The sequence below is a fragment of the Lagopus muta genome, chromosome 1, assembly GCF_023343835.1.
Source record: "Lagopus muta isolate bLagMut1 chromosome 1, bLagMut1 primary, whole genome shotgun sequence".
In the NCBI taxonomy this organism is placed as follows: Eukaryota; Metazoa; Chordata; class Aves; order Galliformes; family Phasianidae; genus Lagopus; species Lagopus muta.
In genome coordinates, this window is record NC_064433.1 from 64,304,457 (window position 1) to 64,325,512 (window position 21,056).

At 38.7% G+C, this 21,056-nt stretch overlaps 1 protein-coding gene across 3 annotated transcripts in view; it reads left to right on the forward strand.

The window, feature by feature from the left end:
- Positions 1 to 21,056, forward strand: part of PDE3A (phosphodiesterase 3A) — a 242,932-nt gene that overhangs the window by 151,392 nt on the left and 70,484 nt on the right. For 2 of the 3 annotated variants that reach the window (XM_048933942.1, XM_048933944.1), the window contains exon 2: positions 1,140 to 1,190. In XM_048933942.1, coding sequence (XP_048789899.1) covers positions 1,140 to 1,190 — 51 coding nt within the window. Of the gene's footprint in view, positions 1 to 1,139; positions 1,191 to 5,520; positions 6,112 to 21,056 lie in introns of those variants that run through there. The other variant, XM_048933943.1, reaches the window with a different exon arrangement.

Genomic DNA, 21,056 nt, shown 5'->3' on the forward strand with positions numbered 1-21,056 from the left:
AGGTACATATAGAAGTAATGAAGCCTATTGCATATCTTCTCTCCTCTTTTCTGTTCCCTCATCATTCCTGTGGAAAGAACAAATGTATACAAACTGTATGCTGATTAGAGAAAGAGAGTGAGTGTCTGTATTATTTTACTGTTATCATAAGATCATAGAATGGGTTGGATTGGAAGGAACCTCAAGGATCATCGAGTCCCAACCCCCTGCCATGGGCATGGCTGCCAGGTGGTAGTGCTAAATCAGATTGCCCAGGGCCCCATCCAACCTAGCCTTGAACACCTGCCGGGATGGAGCATCTACAGCCTCACCGGGCAACCTGTTCCAGCACCTCACTTCTTAGTAAAAAATTTCCCCTTACATCATTATGAATTGTATAAAGGTGTATGAAGTATATTATGAAGTGTAATAGAAAAAGATGAAGACTTTTTTCTGCTGGGGTCCATCTTACACAGTTCGACACCTGAATGCTTTTCACAACACAGCCTGCTGAAGTACTTTGCAGAGGATTTGAGAGCTTAAGTTGGGCTGTAATTAATGCTTCTCTTCTCTTTAACTCGAGAGCCACGTACTACCATCACGTCTTCGTAATTTCCACAAGAATCATCATCTCTATACCCTGTCTTTACTTTCCTGTTATGCAGTGACTCCCAACTTTCCTTTTGAGGATGTACCTCTACTCATTTATTACCTTGAGAAGTTCTAGAATAATTCAGTGGTGAAACAAAATTAAAGCTGTCACTGATTTTCATGCCTGGTATAAAAAAAATACACTGCGACTTAACAAAGAGTCCACTGGATTTGGTGATCTCATTGAAATGTCAGCTCTCCTTTTGCCAGTTCTACTGCAAACATTTGGCAAACACTGAATCTGACAGTGGAAATTTTATTGGCACGAGCAGTGTCGTGCTCATGGTGATGCTCGATGTGATTTGACCGTACAGGTACAAACTTACAGTGACACCTCCGAAGACTTCTCACTCTCATCATGAAGCTAAAAGCGGTGTGAATTAAATCATAAAAGATTTTTTTTTTCCCTCTCAAAGGAAATTTTTGATGAACATCAAAGCGTGAATGTTTCAAAGTAAATTGGTGCAATTTATCACTTACCTGTGCTTTTCTTTGTGATTTATTTTTAGCTCATGGGACATTCTGAATGGGATCACAAACGAGGACCCAGAGGATCACAGGTCAGTTACTTTATATTGTGTATTTCTTTTTGTAAGTCTGAGGTATTCAAGCAGGTTTTCTAAGATTGACAAAATTGTTCATTTTATTAATATGTGAAAGATTGAATCAGTAGAAAAAAAGTATGAAACTGTCATAGCTTTCTCTACTGCAATTTCTGAGCTCTAATCCAAGCAGTTGAATCAAGCAGAGCTGAGTATTACAGCAGAAAGAAGTTTATTTTAGTATCAGAAAGATGTATCACATGTGCTGAAAAAGCATTTCTTACCCTACTATATTCATCAAAATAGCAACACAAAGGAATGCAATTTCAAATAAAGTGTGTTCTTTCAAAAAATCCTGACAAACTTGTAAAACTTGGATGGCTTTCTCATCTTCTTCAATAATAAAGGGATTACTGGTGTTAGAACTGTACAGGGAGGTGGGGGGAAACTATGCGTAGCTGCTGGTTTGCTGTTGACTCATCGCTGAAAGGAAGTTATGCTATTACGGTTAATAGCATCACGCTGAAACTCTTTACAATTATCTGTAGAATTAGAATTACTGCAAGGGAGATACTGCTACTAATACGATGCTCATGAATTTTCATGCTTGGGAAAAACAATATCTCCCGTCTGGTACTGAAATTATATACATACGCTATTAGGGCTTCTGTATTTTAGATCTGCTTTTCAGATGAAAGATTTGTGAACATCTAAGTCTAAATAGATAATAAACAAGCCCTGCTGCTATGAAGCTACCTGGCTATTTGCAGCCTTAATTTCAGTAGGGTAGTTCTTGGAGTATCCTTCATCTTCTCCCTTGCAAAAATCACTGGAGAAGCAGCCTTTTTATTGACAAAATATTGTATATGAATCTGAAAGCTGCTACATGTCTTGTTAATATACACAGTTTGCTGTTTCCAGTGCAGAGCTCTTTTACTAAATCATCCTTTTACTTTCTTGCCCTTGTGATTGTAGAATTCTACATTTTTTCCCTAAGATTTTTAGTCTTCTGCCTCACATCTTTCTTCAAATCCATCTTGAAATTTGCAGGATGTTTAGCATTTCATTATACAGTATAAGGTGGATTAAGAGCTGATTTTTCTCGTAACAGCAAGCTAGTTTGTGATGGAAAGATAGAAATTTCAGAAAATTCTATCCAGTTGTTTGAGAACTTTTCAAAACTGTTATGTCATGGTAACCCCTGAAAGTGTGTTCCTTCAAAACTGAAGAAAACTGGAGGAGGAAAATAAACTTTTTACACAGGTAGATAGTGGTAGGACGGTTTAAACTCAAAGAGGGGAGATTTAGATTAGGGAGTGAATTTTTCACTGAAAGGGTGGTGAGGTGTTGGAAAAGGTTGTCCAGAGAGGTTGTGATTGCCCTGTCCCAGGAGGTGTTCAAGCCCAGGTTGGATGGGGCTATGGGCAGTCTGATCTAATGCCTGGTTTAGTGGTTGACAGCTCTGTTTTTGGCATGGAGATTGAAACTATATGATCTTTGAGGTAGGTCCTTTCCTATCCAAGCCATTCTATGATTCTATGGTGCTCTGAAAATCTGTGTAGGTATTCATCTTTAAGTACATAGTTTTGATCAAGTTATTTCTCAGTACTCTTTTATTTCATTTTTTCCATGTGTGGGTGCTTTCCAAACTTCTACAAAGTATTATAAATCTTGGAAGAATGTTGTAAATCTGTCAATCAGTATATGCCACAGAAATGTTACGGGATCTTGAATAAGACGAGGGGAAAAAAAAAGGATCCAAGCTCTCTAAGCAGCATGTGGTGTCATAATACTCTGTCACAGGAAATAATGAGAAGATTTTCAGTAGTGGAGCAAAAAGAGGTTTATTTCATTGTACTATAGCTTCAGACTTACTTATAGGACTATGAAAACTGTCTTATGATAGCAAATGTTAAACATAATTTCTTTGAAGGCAAGAAAAAGTTGAGGACAATTTTTACATACAATATAAAAGATAGGAGGTTTAATCCTTTTGTGATTCAGTTGCATTGTTCCCAATTTCTATCCTTAGTAAACTTATCCTTTGTTTAACAAGGTCCTGTTTAAAAAATAAGGTGAGTAATTTTCTTTCGAGATGGACTGGAAATTGCGTGTGGGAACTGTCCTGTCACTGCTTGTGGGGTTTCCCTAGGTCTGAGGTTCTTTCCTCCAGCAGAAAAATGGGACTTGGAAACCGAGAGGTGTTTATTGGCCAGTGACTGGGCAAGTAACAACAGGAGAAGAAAGGGGGTGTGGATTCTCTTGGTCTTCAGTCATCCTTTAAATCTTATGAGGAAAGTGGGAAGACAGATCTTAGGAAGCCACCTGTGTGTGTGTTAGCAATGTCACTTGAAAGCAAGTGGAACTACTGGAACTACTATGTAAAATTAAAATTCACATATAAACTCATCAGATTATTCTACCTAGACTCATTAAGTAGAACTCTAATCCTGTCATGATTTGTTTTAGAACTAGTAGATTTTCTATGGTTTATATTTGAAATATAAAAGGAAAATATTCTAGTGCATGTCATAGTTCTTAATGAACCATTTCGAAAATATGTTTATTTTTCTGCTTGTAGCAAACTGAAAGAGTTACAGGTAGCACTGGATGTCAGTCTTAATCCTTTAGGAATTTCTATTTGCAGGAGTTTGTCTCCTCATAAGCATCTGTTATTCAGTAGAATGTATGGAACAAGTAAAAAAGTAACTTGCTCCTGACTTCCACACCAGTGCCTCGCTGAGTCCATTAGAGATTGCACACATAAGTACAGAGATCACTCTGAAAATAATGCGTCGTATTTATTTCCATGGAAACAGTTAGAAAGAACACAATAGCACTATTTGGTAGAGCAAGTTCTCAGCTACAAAATGCAATTTTCCAACATAGTCACCACCATTAGCTATGCATTTTTTGCCAGTGATGAACAAGAGCCTTCGTGTCACGCTCATAAAAATCTGCACCAGCAGAAGTGATCCACTGTTTCACAGCTTCTGTGACAGTATCATTGCTAGGAAAATGTGGCTCACACAGTCCATTTTTCACTAGCCCCAACAGACAGAAGGCAGAAGGCACCAAATCCAGACTGTTCAGTGGGTGTGGTAGGACAGTCCAGCCAAGATTGGCAGTGTGCTTCATGGTCTTCAAGCTGGTGTGGGGCCTGGTGTTATCATGTTGCAAGAGAAAGATTGTCTTCTTCTTTCCTGACTGAAAGTTTGAGCCTTGGGTTTAATCAGTGTCAGAGCTGACGGTTTGGTAAGGTTTCCAGGAAATCCAGAATGATCAACCCTTTCCTAACCTAGAAGACAGGGAACATCACTTTACCCACCAAGGACTATGTCTTGAACTTTTTCTTTGATGGGGAATTCCCATGTTGCCTCTCCATGGACTGCCCTTTTGACTCCAGCTAGTAGTGGTTACTGATTAATACTCTGATCTAGGAAATTGTCATCTTCAGCCTCGTATTGGTTCAAAACACATCACCTACCACCTCACTGTGCTCACATCCACTGTTTGGTCTCCATGAACATTCAGGAAGCGTTGATGAATGTCACTGGCTTGCATTTTTCCTGTATGGTAGAATTCAGTGTCACACCTTTGCTTCACATGCATTTCCGTGTCAGACAGTATTTTGTCAGACTGCCTCTCTGCTGTCATCTGTCACACAGCAACAAGGTGCCACAGGATATTGGTTGGAAGGTTCAACCTCTACTACATCCGCCTCTGACATTATGAGCCAATATAGTAAAATAGGAGGCGTTACTTTCAGAGCAGCCCTTGTATAGTTGTAAGCACGTGTTTTCAGTTAAAATAACTTTTCTTTAAAACTACTAGTGTGAATTGCATGTTGATTTAAAAAGAGTAAATGGCAGTACATACCTCTTCATTTATTCCTTCATTTTTTGATCTCTAGAAATAAGACTTCCTGCTGTTAATTCTTCCTGTGAAAAACTTATTCTCTAGATGTGATATCATGCAGAAAGTGCAAAGTGGATTTTATTATGTTGCATGCTTGAATTTTAAGATTAAGACTGATTGAGATCCACAACTAAAACTTCAGAACTAGAATTCCAAATTTGAAAAATTCCTAAATGCTTAGGAATTTTTACCTCACCTAAGGAAGTCTTTCTGTATATAAAACACATCATCTAACTTGTGCAAGGGGAAAATATCCATGTTTATTTCTAATGTCAGAACATGTAAAAAGAAAATGTGACTACTAGAATCAGTTCTTGGCAATTAGGCAAACTGTATTTTAATTATTCAATGGTACTTCAAGTGGCATCCACAATACACTTTCTGCAGCCATTTTCAAGGACCTTGAATGCATGGGAGTTGTTTGCTGCTCTGTCATCAAGCCTTGTTTGGCTTGCTGAAGATGTAGGCGTAGCCCCAGGATTCAGTGGAATCGAGTGATCGTTCTTCCAGCATCATAAAGGGATGGTGATCAGGAGAGAAACAGTAAGGTCCAGTGTTTTTAATTCTCTTTAAATATAAAAAGCTCTCAATTATATATCTGAGGTGCTGCGTTTTACCCCTCCAGTTCCTAAGCAACAGCTATTTTCAGATTGAGTGCGTCTGGTGTTGTCTACCTACTTCATGCTTCTGCGAGGTAATTCGTCAGTGAAAGCTAGGCTTTTCACTATCTCGCCTGATTCCCTTTGTCATGGCACTATAAGGAGACAGATGCTTTAAAGAAACGGAGGAAGCTTGGGAAAAACCGGTCTGAACCCTGCAGCTTTCAAAACTTCTGTACGTCGGGGAGCTCTGCCGTCTACAGCCATGAAGCAGAGGAGTCAGAAATAAGGTTCTCAGCACTGTTTCGGAAGAAGCCTTTTTCTTGAGTGTGAAAAGCCTCTAGAGCAGATTCAAAACCATGAGCCGGAAATCTCTGTACTTGCTGAAGCGTAGATGGGAGTCGATTCCCGCTACTGACCAGGTACTGTGTTCTGGTGAATCTATTGTGTCACTGTGCTCCCTTGCAATGCCACTGCAAACAGACCTGCAGTGATTTAGTTGTGGTGCTTAGGGTTGTCCAAATACAGTGAGATCCGGCTGATTTTTGCCTGTTGATTCCATGATGAATAGCACAAAAATGCAGGCAAAGCCAATTTTACGAGAGCATGTGCTTGTGAATGTGGAGGTGCCATTGCAGCTCATTAATGCAGGCTTAAGTAACCAACAGAATGTCCTGTTCCCAAATTAAATGTTTGTTTAAGGTTTAATTAAAAGGAAGGTGTGAATTGCAAGTATTTTAAACAAATCAGCTAAGGAATTGTGTAATCTACTCCTGGTGGTTTCTTGGTGCATATCTTTGTTGCATTTCTAATCTCACATACATGTCTGTATGTGTGTGTGAAATCCTTGGTTACAAGTGGATGTCATGCACTAGCAGAACCTCAGCTTTTCCAGCATCATCTTGGTTGATGCATCATTTCAAGTATGTTAACAAGGATTGGAATACAACAAATGTAAATGACACAGACCAGATGTAATGTAAAAACTGTGGGATGCTGTTTGGAGCAGGCATCATCACCATAGGTAAGCCTAATATATCATAAATGGGAGTAGGATTAGTACTTAACCTGCTCTTGCATCAAGTACTGTGGAGTTCTGTGGGTTGGATTTTCTTTTTTTTTTCTTTTTTCTTTTTTCTTTTTTCTTTTTTCTTTTTTCTTTTTTCTTTTTTCTTTTTTCTTTTTTCTTTTTTCTTTTTTATTTTTTCTTTTTTCTTTTCTTTTCCATTAATTGGCATGTAAAGGCACTAAAAGAAATAATTCTAGGAATAATATCTAAAGGACAATGGAGGAAGTGGCTTATTACATGCCCCAAGCCAGCTTTTCTCTTCATAGAGCGGTTGACTATGAAGTGTGTCTTTGGATGCTGTTACTGATGGGAAAGCAGCAATTTGGGAGAATTTTTTTCATTGGAAACAAGGATGGAAAGCAGAAACACTTCTCAGTTTTTCAGAAGGATTCTCTTATGCTCATTTTGTTGAGAGAGGGCAAGGAGGGGAGGTTCCATGCCATGTTTTATAGGGCTGTAGATTTTGAAACCAAATTGAACTGCTGTGAACATCTGAAGATCTCTGGCATAGTAATAGTCAAAAAAATATCATGCTGTCACCTCCTTCCTATGTTTTCTGTTTAAATAAGAATATGCCTTTTCTTATTTTAAAGGCTTCAGATGAATAATAATTTACCATATTCTCTCATAGGTTTTCCCATTTTAATATATACATAAATGTTTCACATGTGACTTCGCCTAATTTAAATCTGTAACCATATCAATTTGCTACAGCTTTGAATGATAAAAATAAAAAAAGCTCTGTTTCAGAAACTATTTATTTATTTATTTTTTGCTGAACAGATACCTAGGTTACTCTTCTGATTCCTAGCAATCATTTAACCTAGCTGAAATACTAAGTTTCAAAGGAATCAGATTTTCTGCTAACTGAAAATATTGAGCCAGCTCAGTCAGGCATTCATAAATATCCTGGTAAAAGAAGGGAAAATAAATGCAGTATTATGAATGTCTCATTTGTCATTTCTGTTAGGAAGACATAGGGATATAGTGTACTTTCAGAGGAAAGCTGTCTCTTGACTTCCTTCTTCCTCTGACATCAATGCAGATCCTTGGTTTATTATGATCAAATACTTTGCTATCAAGGGATGCCTGTTGTATTTTGATTGTTAATCACTTCATTTTTCCAGTATTTCCTTTAAATCACTCCAATTATGTTAGGTATGAAGTATCTGGAAGAAATAGATGATCCTTATGTAGGTGTGAGGTGTGTACTTGACTTTGCTGAGCTGCGTATCCTTTTCATCACAAGCCCCTGAATGTCTCTGGATGGGTTTAAAAGAGAAGAGAAAATTTTCCTGGCCCATCTACCACTTGGGGAAAAGCAAGATTCAGTAAGTGAAACATGTAGATGGAGCTGACCTCTACTCTGACCTGGTGAGGCCACATTTAGTGTAGCACGTCCAGTTCTGGGCTCCCCAGTTCAAAAAGACAGGGATCTCCTGGAAGGAGTCCAGCAGAAGGCGACAAAGGTGATTAAGGCCTGGAGCATCTCCTGTATAGGAAAGGCTGAGTAACCTGGGTCTGATCAGCCTCAGGAAAAGAAGACTGAGAGGAGATCTGATAAATGTTTATAAATATCTTCAGTAAAGTGGAAGGCAAATAGATGCAACCAGGTTCTTCTTAGTGGTGTGTAGTGGTAGGACAAGGAGCAGTGGCCTAAAATGCAAACTAAAATGGGAAGTGCCATACAAGCATGCAGAAGCACATCTTTATGGTAAGGGTGATGGAGCACTGAAACAGGGCACACGGAGAGGTTGTGGAGTCTTCTTCTATGGAGATACTCAGTACCCATCTGGACACCTAACTGAGCAACCCTTTGCAGGGTATCTGCTTTAGCAGGGGTGTTGGACTTTGGTGATCTCTTGAGGTCCCTTCTGACCACTGTAATTCTGTGATTCTTTGTGACTGGGAACTGAACTTATAAGGATTTTTTGGAGGTACACTAAGGGAGAAAAATGGTGTTCAGCTTCAGTCCCATAGAGATTTTTGGCTGCTGAACCGCTGTGCTGAGCAGCACAGCTGGATTGAGACTTCTGCATATCAGGAGCGTTTCCTTGTTCAACCACACCTTGCAGAAAGATGCACTCACTGTGTACGATCACCACCACAAGGAAACAGGCAAATCCTTCAGCTGGCTGATGGTGCTAAATAGTTATTATGCAAAATAATAGTGCTACCTTCTGGTGCCAATTTGTTACTCAGCTCTTCAAAGGATGTGCTAGCTTACTATGGTCCACAATAACCTTGAGTAAATAACATTATAGTTTGTTAGGTAAGCAGTCAGTAACATTGTAGGTTATTTCTCTATTCAGAGAATATGAAATATATTTATGTTAGTGAATGACAAAAACCCTCCAAACTGATTTACCTTTATTTTCATTCTTTTTATTACTATTACGAAATTATAACAATGTTAACATACACACAGAAAAATAAACAAAGAAATAAATAACCCCCCAGCATCCTAAGGGAAGGAAATAAAGCCATAACTTCGCATTGAAGCTTCGTACTCTATTTGAACATATCATATAACCTAAAAACGCAATCCAGAGATTTTTATTCCTCATCCTACAAACTTTCCATCAAATTGAATGACACTCATTTAGGAAAGACAAAAGTGAGCAGGTTGCAAATGGGGGTAGAGAGAAAACATGAGTAGTTATAATGGATATAAACAGTACTTTTTTGGAGGGGCATGGCAGTGTTACATAATTTCATTTTTAATTTGAGGTTCATCATGAAAGCTCACAGACTCATAACAGAAGTCTCCATGGTTTCCAGGGGCTGCATACTAAGCAATTTCTTTCTAGACATTTGTTTACTTTTTATGTATATGAGAGAGTGAGGAAGGTGGGTTTGAGTTTGAACCCTGAATTAAAGTTTTATGATTTCAGTTGATGAGGAAAGTCTTACCTAGTTAAATATTTTTATGTGTGGGAGAGCCTGATCCAGTGGGCGTTTTGCATGGGTGGATGTAAGCAATATGGTGATGAATTATATACTAATGTTTTAAAAAAACTCTAGTATCTCATAGTGCTTGAATCTTTATTATCTGTATATCTCTCAATAATTTCAGAAGGAGCTGGGTTTTCTTAGATTTGAGGGAAGAATATAGTAATCTGTTTTTCTTTTTTTCTTTGCACATCCAACAGTTAGGATTGCCTGACCATCTCTGCATTGGAAAATAGTTTATAAGGCTGCTAAGCTTCAAGGTTTAGTATGGTTTTGAGGGGAAGATCTTTCAGTGTTGTTTTTATTTAGTGTATATGTCTGAAGATCTTTTTTTTTGGACTGATTGTATTTTTTTCTCCCTGCAGCTACAGCTGAGAATGAGTTCACTGAACAGATATGCATTTCAAATGCTGTGGTAACCAAATGAGCCAAAGGTGATGAGGTGTTAAATACTTACTGTAAGGATGTTGAGTATTTCCTCCTGCCTAAAATTCCCCATAGACTTCATGAACCATACTGTTTCAGTATAAGTTAGTTTTGCTACATATCCTAAGACAGAAAAAATCTTCACACATTAGCCTATGATATAACATTTAAATGAGATTGTCTGTATTTATTTGAATTTAAAAATAGGAACAGGATTTAGAAGCCCAATAATTTATACACAGGTGTGTAGATACTGAGTTCAAAGGGATGTATAGTGCAGGTAAACAAATATATCAGTAGTATTTCTTCAGCTAGAAGTGCATGCTCATAAAAGTATAAACAATGGTAATGCTTTCAATACCTTTAAGTCATCAAATTATATTTTTATGGATGTGTGTAAATCCAGGGAAGTGATGCCACTTACCTGCCAGTGGTTTACAGCATGCCTATGCCTAGGGTAGTTTACATTTAACTTCTGCATCCTGCTCCTTACCGCTAGTCCAACAGACAGAAGAAAATCCCATAGCCTGTAACCCATGCAAAGTGTTAAACAGCAAATAAATGGGTCCCAGCTTGACTTGAGTAATAGTGGAAATTACAAATGCAGGGAATTTTTAGGGTTTGATATGAGGTTACATCATATTTTCACTCTGTTTATGTATGATTTTATTCTGCTGGATTAAAGCTCTCTTGAAGAAATGGAAGAATTTTACATTGTCAGGATTGAGACCTTCTTTCCAGGATTAATGGCCTTTCTTGCTTGTTGTATCTTGCCTTTTTGCTCTGAACAGTCCTCACTTATAACCTTTACACATCCCTGAGGATGGATGCATCCTTTCTGATATCTTTCTGAGAATGCTGGAACTCCTGTGCTTTATTTTACTCTCAAAAGTTTTCTGTACTTGTTCCCAGCTGTACCCACAGCTTTGGCAGCAATGTGGCACTGCCAGATGTCTTTATTCTGAGCATTTTTCACTGGGAACTTTTGCCCCCTGTGCTTCTTAACCTTGATAAGGATGTTTCTGCAGGGGACAGCAGTGGCTGAGGTTGTCTCACAAACAGGCCCAGGACAGATCACTGTCCCTGTCTGTTGAAAGGTGCACCATCGTGTCATCTTTTGGACCAGGATTAAAACCTCAGTGCAGCAGGGATTCTTGGAACCTGCCTCCTTTCCATGCAGAAGTCATTAACTTCTTTGTAGAAAAAGAGGTAAGCAGTTGATATGGGCAAGAAGGACATGGAGCTGTTGATGTGTGCTTTTGTAGGATTCCTTAGCTGAATATTTGCCTAAGGATGAACAGTAGAGCTGCAGTCAGCTGAAGTCAATAATCTCTTTCTCCTTTCAAATACCTGTGGTCAGCAGGTTATGCTCAGTTATTCCTTTCCCACAAAACGTCTCCCAGAAGGGAAGGGCTGCATCAAATGCTTGGAGCCACTCTTACCATGGCAGCACCATCACAACATCATGCAGTCCTTGTGGGAGGTTTTAGTGACAACAGAACAGGTACATCCATCTGTATGCAGTGCAAGTCAGAATGGAGGTATCACTACATCATTCTATCATTGCGTGTACTTAGAAGAAGTTCACATCAGCAGTCAGTTTGATGGGCTGAAGGAGCATCAGCATGAATGACCAAGATCCAAGCTCCCATTGTATCTCTATCTTATTCGAATCTGTGCTCCTAGATTTTATAGCTTTTTCATTTATGGTTCATCCCTTCCCCATCTCCACATCAGAGAATACATTTTTGAAGCAGAGTTTCTGTGGGTATACATCACAACAGTGATTCTTATATCTAACCCTACCTGAAAACAGGTCAAAATTTACTTCCTCTTAAGAAAATGTTTGCAGTTTTCTGTTATTCATTGTTTACAAAACCTTAAATTATCCTTTCATTCAGTAGATTTCCCAGCTCTAATGGCAGAGAAGAAATTTGTGGACTTCAGACTGTTATGAGAAAGAGGTCTTATGAGAGGGTTGTGAGTTGGTGGGAATGGAGCTGGGGCTGGGAAAGGATAATCACTTTTGCACAGAAGGCAAGGTGCTAAAAGCTGAGGCTGTGATGAGAAATAATCTATAAAATACTACCTTGCTTTCCAATGCAGTAAATAAACAATATAATACAAAAGGCACCCTCAGAGAAATAAACTGCCTCAAATTGCACATCGCTTCACTCAGAATTGAGGATTGGAGCCACAGGCACTAGTTATGGCTGTGGGACCATTTCTGTTTGGCCTCAGGCTTTCTACTCTGCTGCTGTATTTAATGTACAGAAGGTGAATGGGGTGGAAATGAGCTTGGCACCCAAGAGAGTGCCCATGTATGCCCACCACTGCTCAGCAGATGACTGGTGGTGATCGCAGATGTTCTGGAGGCAATCAGGCTTGCCAGAATGTACTTTAGGACTAGGAGCCAATGTTTCCGAAGTGCAACAGAGATGCCGTTCATTTCAGTAGGATCAGCTCCAGAAATATGCTAGTCATCTTGCATGCCTTTGGCCAAGCAAGAGCTGTGGGGAAGTCCTGGCACTGACCATCCTTCCATGCTGGCAAGTGGCAGTGAAAGGTCCAAAATGATTCAAAAGAACCTGAAGTGTGATGAAGTAATAGCATATTCTGTTGATGTAGAGCTGAAAGAGGCTGGGAAAACAAAAAATAAGACATGTCTAAGTAGCAGCTGAGACACAGATGAAGCAAGGGAACCTCCTACAACCTTCCATATCCATCATTTGTAGAGTGAAGAAAAAACCTTTTAAATGGCATCAACCACTCTCTGAATTATCTTCCCCAACAACTTTTCCATTCCAGTATGATTGGCAGTGGCATAACAGGAGTGGATTAGTAGCTTGATAATGACAACCTTCTTCTTAAAACTCAGTCACTTTGTCATGTCAATATTCTATGTAGCTAAGCAGCATCTAAATACAGATTTCTGCAAATACTGTCTATCTTTTTGAAAACCTTCCTCTGCCGTTAATACTCTCAGGTTGCAGAGCAAGTCCTAATGCTGTTGTGTCAGTACAGTTGTGTGGAAAAGAAACTTTCTGATGATACTCAATTTCAATTGAATATTTTATTTATTGGGTAAGCAAGAAAGGATGTTCCCAGTTTAGGAAGGCTGCAATTCGAAGGATTGTAGCCATGCTCCATTTTGCAAAATAAATCAAAATTGAGATGCAAATGACAGTCTGAAATGACATTCAAGTGAAATGATTCCTTGAAGCTTCACGTGAAGACAATAAACAATTGGGAGGCATGACATTTTATGTAGTATTTTTAAAAACAGAGATAGTGGGAGGAGTTGATACGCTTCCTTCTTTTTCCCAAGCATTACCTTAGACTGGAGAGTGCTTATCTACTTCTGTGATGCAGATATAAGTTGATTTTGACAGTTGGATCTGGAGGATGAGATTGTGAACTGTCATCATTTGGAACAAAGGAACAGTATGTTTTCTCTTTGGGGTGATCGTATTCCTGAAATACTCATTTATCACCCTTCATTTCTCTCATAATCAGAGTGTATCTTTCCAGTCCAACAGTTTTCACTGTTTTATCTTTGTTTTCAGATACCTATTTTTTAAGCTATATAAGTTTTCTGACAACAGATTCTATTTCTTAGACTTCTGGCTTACAATTTTCAGCTCAAAAAAGAACAGTTAGGAGAGTCTGTCCCTGTATATTTTTCCTTTTTCACTTGCAAACTTATTCACTTGTAAACTGTAACAACAACAACAGCAAAAAACAATCTGATGCATCAGTTCAGATGCTGAAATATACTGGCATCTGATAGTGGCTACATTAAGAGCCCATACAGAATCTGGGAGTCTTTCAGAGAGTTTAGCTGAAGTTAAAATTCTGAGCTTTAACACAAACTAAAGTCATCTTCAGGCTTTCAATTTGCATATTCTTCAAATTGCCAAAATTTGGGCGTGCTAATGCCAATCTCTGCAACAAAAAAATACACTGAGAAAGTTCTGAGCCCACACTGGTGCATCATTGCTAAAAAGATTAGCAATTAATAATGAGCAAAAAAATTGTCCCTTCGCCTTCTGGAAATAGCTATGCTGGATGAAATTTTCCAAACACAGGTTAAGTCTTGGCAAACATGGAAGTCTTCAGTGCAAATGCTGAAAGGTTGTTTGAAAAGTATAGAAAACTGATGACAGGATGTTAAGAAAGAAATTGATGACCAATGTAATAATGGGCAATAACAGCTTTCTTGTAATAATGTTATTTAAAAAGTAAAATTTTGTAGCACTTTATCTTCTGAAATGATGAATAAACTGATTTTCACCTCTTTTCAGCTATTAAAAGCTGAGAGTTGTGACACCAGGTGTCCTGTTTAGTTACAGTAGCATCTTAAATTTCACTTACTGTTGATGTTTGTCACCTTCCCAAGTGTTGAACACAGTCATAATTTTTTTGCTTTCCTGTTTTCAGAGATGAACCCAATTATGGAATGAGCATGGTTAATTTACTCAGTTTTTTCTGAGCATTAATTGAAGTCTAGTCTTCAGCCAGACTACTTCCACTGGTATGTTAACAGTAACATTACTAGAGGATGTGGGTGGCTCTGACCTTCCTTGCAGTTTCACAGTGTAGCAGTCCTTTCTTGTTGGAAGATGTCTTCAATACTGAGAACAAAACGAACTCATTTTCCACTGCAAAATTGGTTTACAAGCATTTTTATATTATTCTTTTATTATTATTATTATTATTCTGTGCTTTGTTTTGGTACTGGGGAAGATATGTCTGCTGTAACTGCTGCTCTTTGGGAAAGTTACAAGGAATAAATAAGGGAAAGCATTTCCTATTGTTCCTTCCTTACAGAAACACATCCTGACTCTCTAGTAGCTCATTTTATGAGTTTCCCAGTAGAAAAGCTCACAGCTGATCAGCTATGTCCTCAACACCAGATGTTCTTTTTCTGCTTGACTTTAGTAAAGAGCTGTAATTTTGTTCTGTGTCTGATGGATCAGCGTTCAGAATTTCAAAATGAATTATTGGAGCAGCCTCCTGAGATTTTTGAATAAGCCAGAGCTGTAGTAAATCTTAAAGTCAAGTCATAAAAAAGAAAATTTCATGTTGGGTTGGATTTTACAGATCAAAGGTTCATTGTGTAATAGGTCTGCATTGCTCAATTTTCAATTCCTGAATAACCTTGAATGTTATAAGAGCAGTATGAATTCCTGCAGTCCATAAAGGAAGTCTGGAGATTATCAGACCTGAATCTAGAGTTCATAAATTTTGATTTATTGGACTTTATGCGGGACTAAAAAAGCTACTTGTTATGGTGAATAGGCAGTCCTCTAAAGAAAAGGTAGAGGCATCAGTTATTGTACTGTAAAAAAAAAAGAAATATAAAAAAAAAAGGTAAAAAAATAATCTGTTTGAAAAGATATCTTCATTAATGACCTGGGCGATGGACAAAGTGCAACTTCATCAAGCTTGCAGATGATACAAATCTGGGAGGGAGAAGTGTCTGATACACCAGTGTTGCACTGCCCATCAGGAGGAACTCAGCACACTGGAGAAATGGGCTGGTAGGAATTCATGAAGTTCAAAAGAGGGAAATGCAAAATTCTCCCACATGCAGGGATAGGACTTACTGGTGGGGAGCAACTTGGCAAGGAAGGATCTTGGGATTCTGGAGGACACCATGGGGTGAGTAAAGGAAATGGAGCCAGTCTACTTTTCAGTAGAGCCCAATGAGAAGAAAAAAGGTTGTGGACATAAACAGGAATTCCCATTTAAAAATAAGAAAGATCTCATTTACTGCCAAAGGAGTTGGACTCTCCAAGAAGTGGCTCAGAGTAGTTGTGGAGTCTCCGTCCTTGGAGATACTAAAAACTCACCTCAGCTTGATTCAGAACAACCTGCTCTAACTGTCGCAACTTTGATCAAGGCAGTTGAACAGATGATCTTCAGAGGTCCTTTCCCACCCTGAGCCCATCTGCTATTCTTTGTTCTGTGTAGCTGTGAAGATAGGTTTCACTTTATTTTGCCCCTAAATTGCAAGAAGGGTGTTTTTTTTCAGTAACTTAGGCAGTTCAAGGCTACGATGAGAAGCATTATTACTGTCTGATGCTTGTCTCTGATAATATTCACATACTTACTGAATGCAGAACTGCCAAGAAGGTCTTACTGAAAGTATTGCTGCAGTGTACCGTTCTGTGACCTTTGCAGTTCTTAATTCATCAACTGATGTCCTTCCCATTTCTGGATAATCCTGGTAAAAGGGACAGAAGACTCTAAAGAGAGAGGATATGCTGTTAATAATCTTATCCTGCTTGTTGAATTGTGGAAATAGAAGGTGAACTGCAGACTTGTAATGACTTTTCCTCTCTACATCTCAGCCCCTGGAAGTAGCTGGAAGACACGTGGCAGTAGCAGATGTTTCCCTTTTCATTTTCCCTACATCTCCTCTCACACACACCGCACCACAAGAAAGCTGTAGATGGAGAAGCCAGAAAAATATCTTTCCAAGCAGTGCTGGGACTTTATTAAAAACTGGCTACCAAGGTAGTGATTTAAAGCATGTAATCCCTTCTCAGACTACATAGATAGTATTTTGGTAGAAACCCAGGTAAACTTTCTGTTTCCAGTAACTTTGCTGCTGAAGCACAAGAATCCAGTTCTCAAAAAATGAGCTCTAAAAATGAGGGAAAAAAATGTTAATACCATCTATTATTCTACTGGTATCTGGCAGACAATTTGAAGTTTTCTTTCACGTGTAGTTTTGAAAGTCCTTATGCTTTTCTCACATACATGCCCTCAGCTTCTGAGTAAACCCCACACATGTGGCATTTTCGGTTTTCACATGCAGGATAGAAAGACTTAAATCTTCAAAGTTAGGTGGCATATGTGACAGGGATGTGGAATGAAAATGGGCTTTTTGCATGTCATATAATCACAAACCAGTTTTTATAGGTGTCTAAAAATAATAACTGTCTGTACATAGGGATTGTGTTTTAGGACTCCTGGGGGGTTTTATGTACTTGCTTCTTTTAAATTAACAGTTGGAGTTCAGAGAACAATCTGCAGATAATTATTTCGTATTAAGCTATTCATTAAGATGTAGTGAATAGAAGGGGGAAGTAGCTGACAAATGAAGTTTTGGCAGTATTTTCTATTCCTTACAACTCTGTGGGAAGTGAAAGTGATCAATATCAGAAGCCCATGATTAATATCTCAAGGGATCGAGGTTTCTCTTGAGAAAGGGCTCTCTCAGAGTGTGGGTTGTTACTGGGATTTTGATGTGGTTGCATTCTCATCACAGAAACAGGTTCTGGACAAAATTACACTGTAGATTTTGACTCCTGTCCAGATAAGAGTTGTTAGAAAATATGATTGTCCAAGTGGTTTCTGTGTGTAGCTCCTGCCTCCTGTCTTATAAAGAGACCAGCTTTCTTGTTTGTGCTGGTATTAATGTCAGCATGAGTGCAGCTTGATGTTGGTGGAGGAGCAGCACAAGGCACAGGTTCTCCTTCATCAAAGTGTATGGTGCAGTCAGTTGTGATGACCCCCCCCCAGCATGCTTAGGGTATAGTAGGGCCTGCTTTACAGTGCAGTATTTTTATTTATTTATTTATTTATTACTGAAGAGCAAACAGAGCATGCAAGAGAAGGAAAAGTGGAAACTGAAATGGAAATGCCTTAAGAGAGTTTGTGAATCAGTGAGGTGCATTATGTGGTCCTGTACCAGACACATTTTTCAGAGTAAATCTCATAATCTCTTGGCATAGGGTATCCCATTGGCTTTGGGACTGCAAAGGCAGCAGCTTTCTTTCAGGACTGTGATGCTCCTTCCCCACTCCCCCAGTACTGAGTCTTAGAGGTGGGAAGGAGAAACTGGAAAAGTTGTGCAACTGGTTGATGGATTCCTGAGATGCTCAAGGTCCTAGGGATGTGCTATTTTTGTTGCTGCAGGCATTTTAAAAAATGTGCTTCCAACATTTTGTTTTGGAATTATTGCTGGAGTTCTGAAGTCCAGGAATTTTTAGCAAGTCCTCACCATGGGAGCAGAAAGAAACAAATCCAAGATATTTTAATATGGCACACATAGTTCTGCTGTTGCCAAAGGGAAGTGCTCTACTTAAATGTCAAGACAATGTTAGCAACAACTGACTTGAGAGAAATAATTTGGTGATTCCAGTTCAGTTAGTAATGGTCAGCTGTCTTTCACAGAAAACTGTACCACAGTCTTTCAGTGCTTGCAAGGTCTTCCATTGCTGTGTAATGGTTATGTAAACTGCACTCTGCATGTTCCCTCAAGCTGGGTTTTTCAGAGTCCTTATAGTAGGGTAGGTGAACCTTCCTTTCCTAGCATCTCTCTTGCACAGCACAGTTTTGGGACCAGAAGGTTCACTTTCTGTTCTCTTTAATTAGACATTGAGTTACTTGATCTCAGTTGCCTTTGCAAGGGAAATAGATAGGCTGTATTATTTTAATTGGCATAATTTTTCCACTGTGGTACTTCTCATGTGGAGTACTTTTCTCTTTTTCCTCTCACTTGCCTGATTCGGCATTCAGTTTTGGGCACCTGAATATGGAAAGGACACTGAGGTGATGGAGCAGGTCCAGAGAAGGGCAACGAGGCTTGTGAAGGGCTTGGAGAATATGCCCAGAGACTGAAGGTACTGTGGAACAGAAGGATGAGAGGAGATCTTATTGCTTTCTCCAAATACCCGAAAGGTGATTGCAGTGAGAGTGGGATTGGTCCCTTTTCACTGGTGACAGGACGAGGGGAAATGGCCTCAAGTTGCATCAGGGGAGGTTTAGGTCGAATATCAGGAAAAACTCCACAGAAAGGGTTGTGAAGCACTGGAATAGGCTCCCCAGGGAGGTGGTTGAGTCACCATCCCTGTGTGTGTTTAAAAACTGTTTGGATGTGGTGCTCAGGGACATGATTTAGCAGAGGGTTGTTAGGGTAGTATGGTTAGGTTGTGGTTGGACTTGATGATCTTGAATGTCTTTTCCAACCTGAGCAATTATAGGATTCTATGATTCCCTTCTGGTATGACCTTAACTAATTAGAATCTATTCTACTCATGTCCCTTGTCACGTTTCAGTAACACTGTTGATTTTGTAAAGTCTTTTTTGCTATTATAATGCGATTAGAATTTAACATAGTCTTTTCTGTAAATTTCTCACAGTACCGAGAAATTTCATACACATATTGTTCCCAAGTCCATCTTAGAAGTGTTTAGTTCAGTAATACACAACTGTCATTTTTCCAGATGCTACTTATTGGACCCTAGCCTGTTTTCCCATTCATCTGTAATGCCTACTCAGTTCTCTATGAAAATTACGTTATTGGCATCCTAGACAGATGTTTTCATCTGACTGTTGTATATGTCAGCACTTCGAAGCTTTTCTTCAGCTCCACGTTTCGTGGTCTTCAATGCTTACTGTATTACAGTCTCTAACTCTTTTTTTCCTTCTTTCTTCAAAAAAGCTCTAAAACCTCTTAATGTTACTTTCGTTTTGCCAGAAGCCAATTATTATTAGGAGACCAGACAGAGATGCTTCCTACTAGTACCCTTCCAAATTTATCACTGATCTCCTTTATATCGTCTTTGGTTCCGCATAGGCCTTTGAATCCAAGCGGGGTTGTCTTATCTTTGCCAACCTTTCTTTCCTTATGTAACATTTCTAATGTGGAGCTTTTCTCACCCACAAAATGAAGTCTAGGTTCTCAGCATTTAAACCTTAATGCCTGAAAGATCCATTGCTTTGATATTTAAACGTGCCCTTTTCAGCTAAGGATAAATCTTTAAATGATTCTTGTAACTCCTGTCTATCAGCTACTGCTTTTAATAGTTTGATTTGCTTTCACCAGAACTTTTCAGCTTTCATCCTGTGTCTAGACTTCATTCTTTCACTAGGGCAAATGCCTATATCATAACCTAGTGAGTCTGTCTAAAACAGGAAAACAAAAGGTGACTCAAATTTCTTTATAACTTCATTTTGTTTCTGCAGACCTTTAGTTTGTTTTTCTTTTTCCTATTCAGAATGTTTTTTTCATTTCATTTTTTCATTTTTCATTTGTTACTATTCCATTTCATAAACCAAATGCTATGGCATTTATTGAACTACAACGCTGGTTACCTTACATGAGAATACTGATAGTTTACAGACTAAAAATTATCCATCACAGGATTGCTGAATTTACTTAGATGACAAAATGCCCTTCTCTGTAACAGTTCTTTCACAAAAAACATCATAACAGATGATGTGACCACGTTTTCAAAGTTTTCTGCAATTTTTTTGGCTTGCCACTGAGAGAACAAAGTGAATTTGGCATTGCTCTTTCAGTTTATAAAACTACATTCTTTGTCTTTTAAGTATTTTAACTTTATTTTATTTACCTTCTTTCTGTTAAAAAGTCAGCACTCAGCGAATGTTTTTAATTTAATTTAATTTTATTACAATTCATTAACAAGGATGAATAATTTGGCATTACTAGGGGAATAAACACGATTAGGTGATGAAATCTCTGGAATTCCAAGGTAGGGTTGCCACTGTGTTTAGGGGGATGGAATAGGCTGCCGTGTGTATAGTGAGCTCTGGATGCCTTAGCAGGGTGTAACCTGGTTTCTAAATTCCTGGCAGCCGGAAATATTGCTCAGTGAGAATTGCCATCCAGGTGATGCCTTAATTTGTTATGTCTGTGTGAGGATATTATATTAACGTCAAAGAAGATTTTTGCATAAGTGCAAGAAAATGACTCACTCCCTTCTCTCTTTTTTTGGCCAGCATCTGGAATATGGTCAGTATCATTGCATCCAAATTTCTTGTGTGCACTGAGTATGCCACAGGGTGAGGCTGTTGTGGGGACAGCGACCCAATTTGTGAATTTCTGCTGCCATTAGGATGCCAAAGCACTTACTGTGTATTCAAGTTCCAAAACAAAACTTG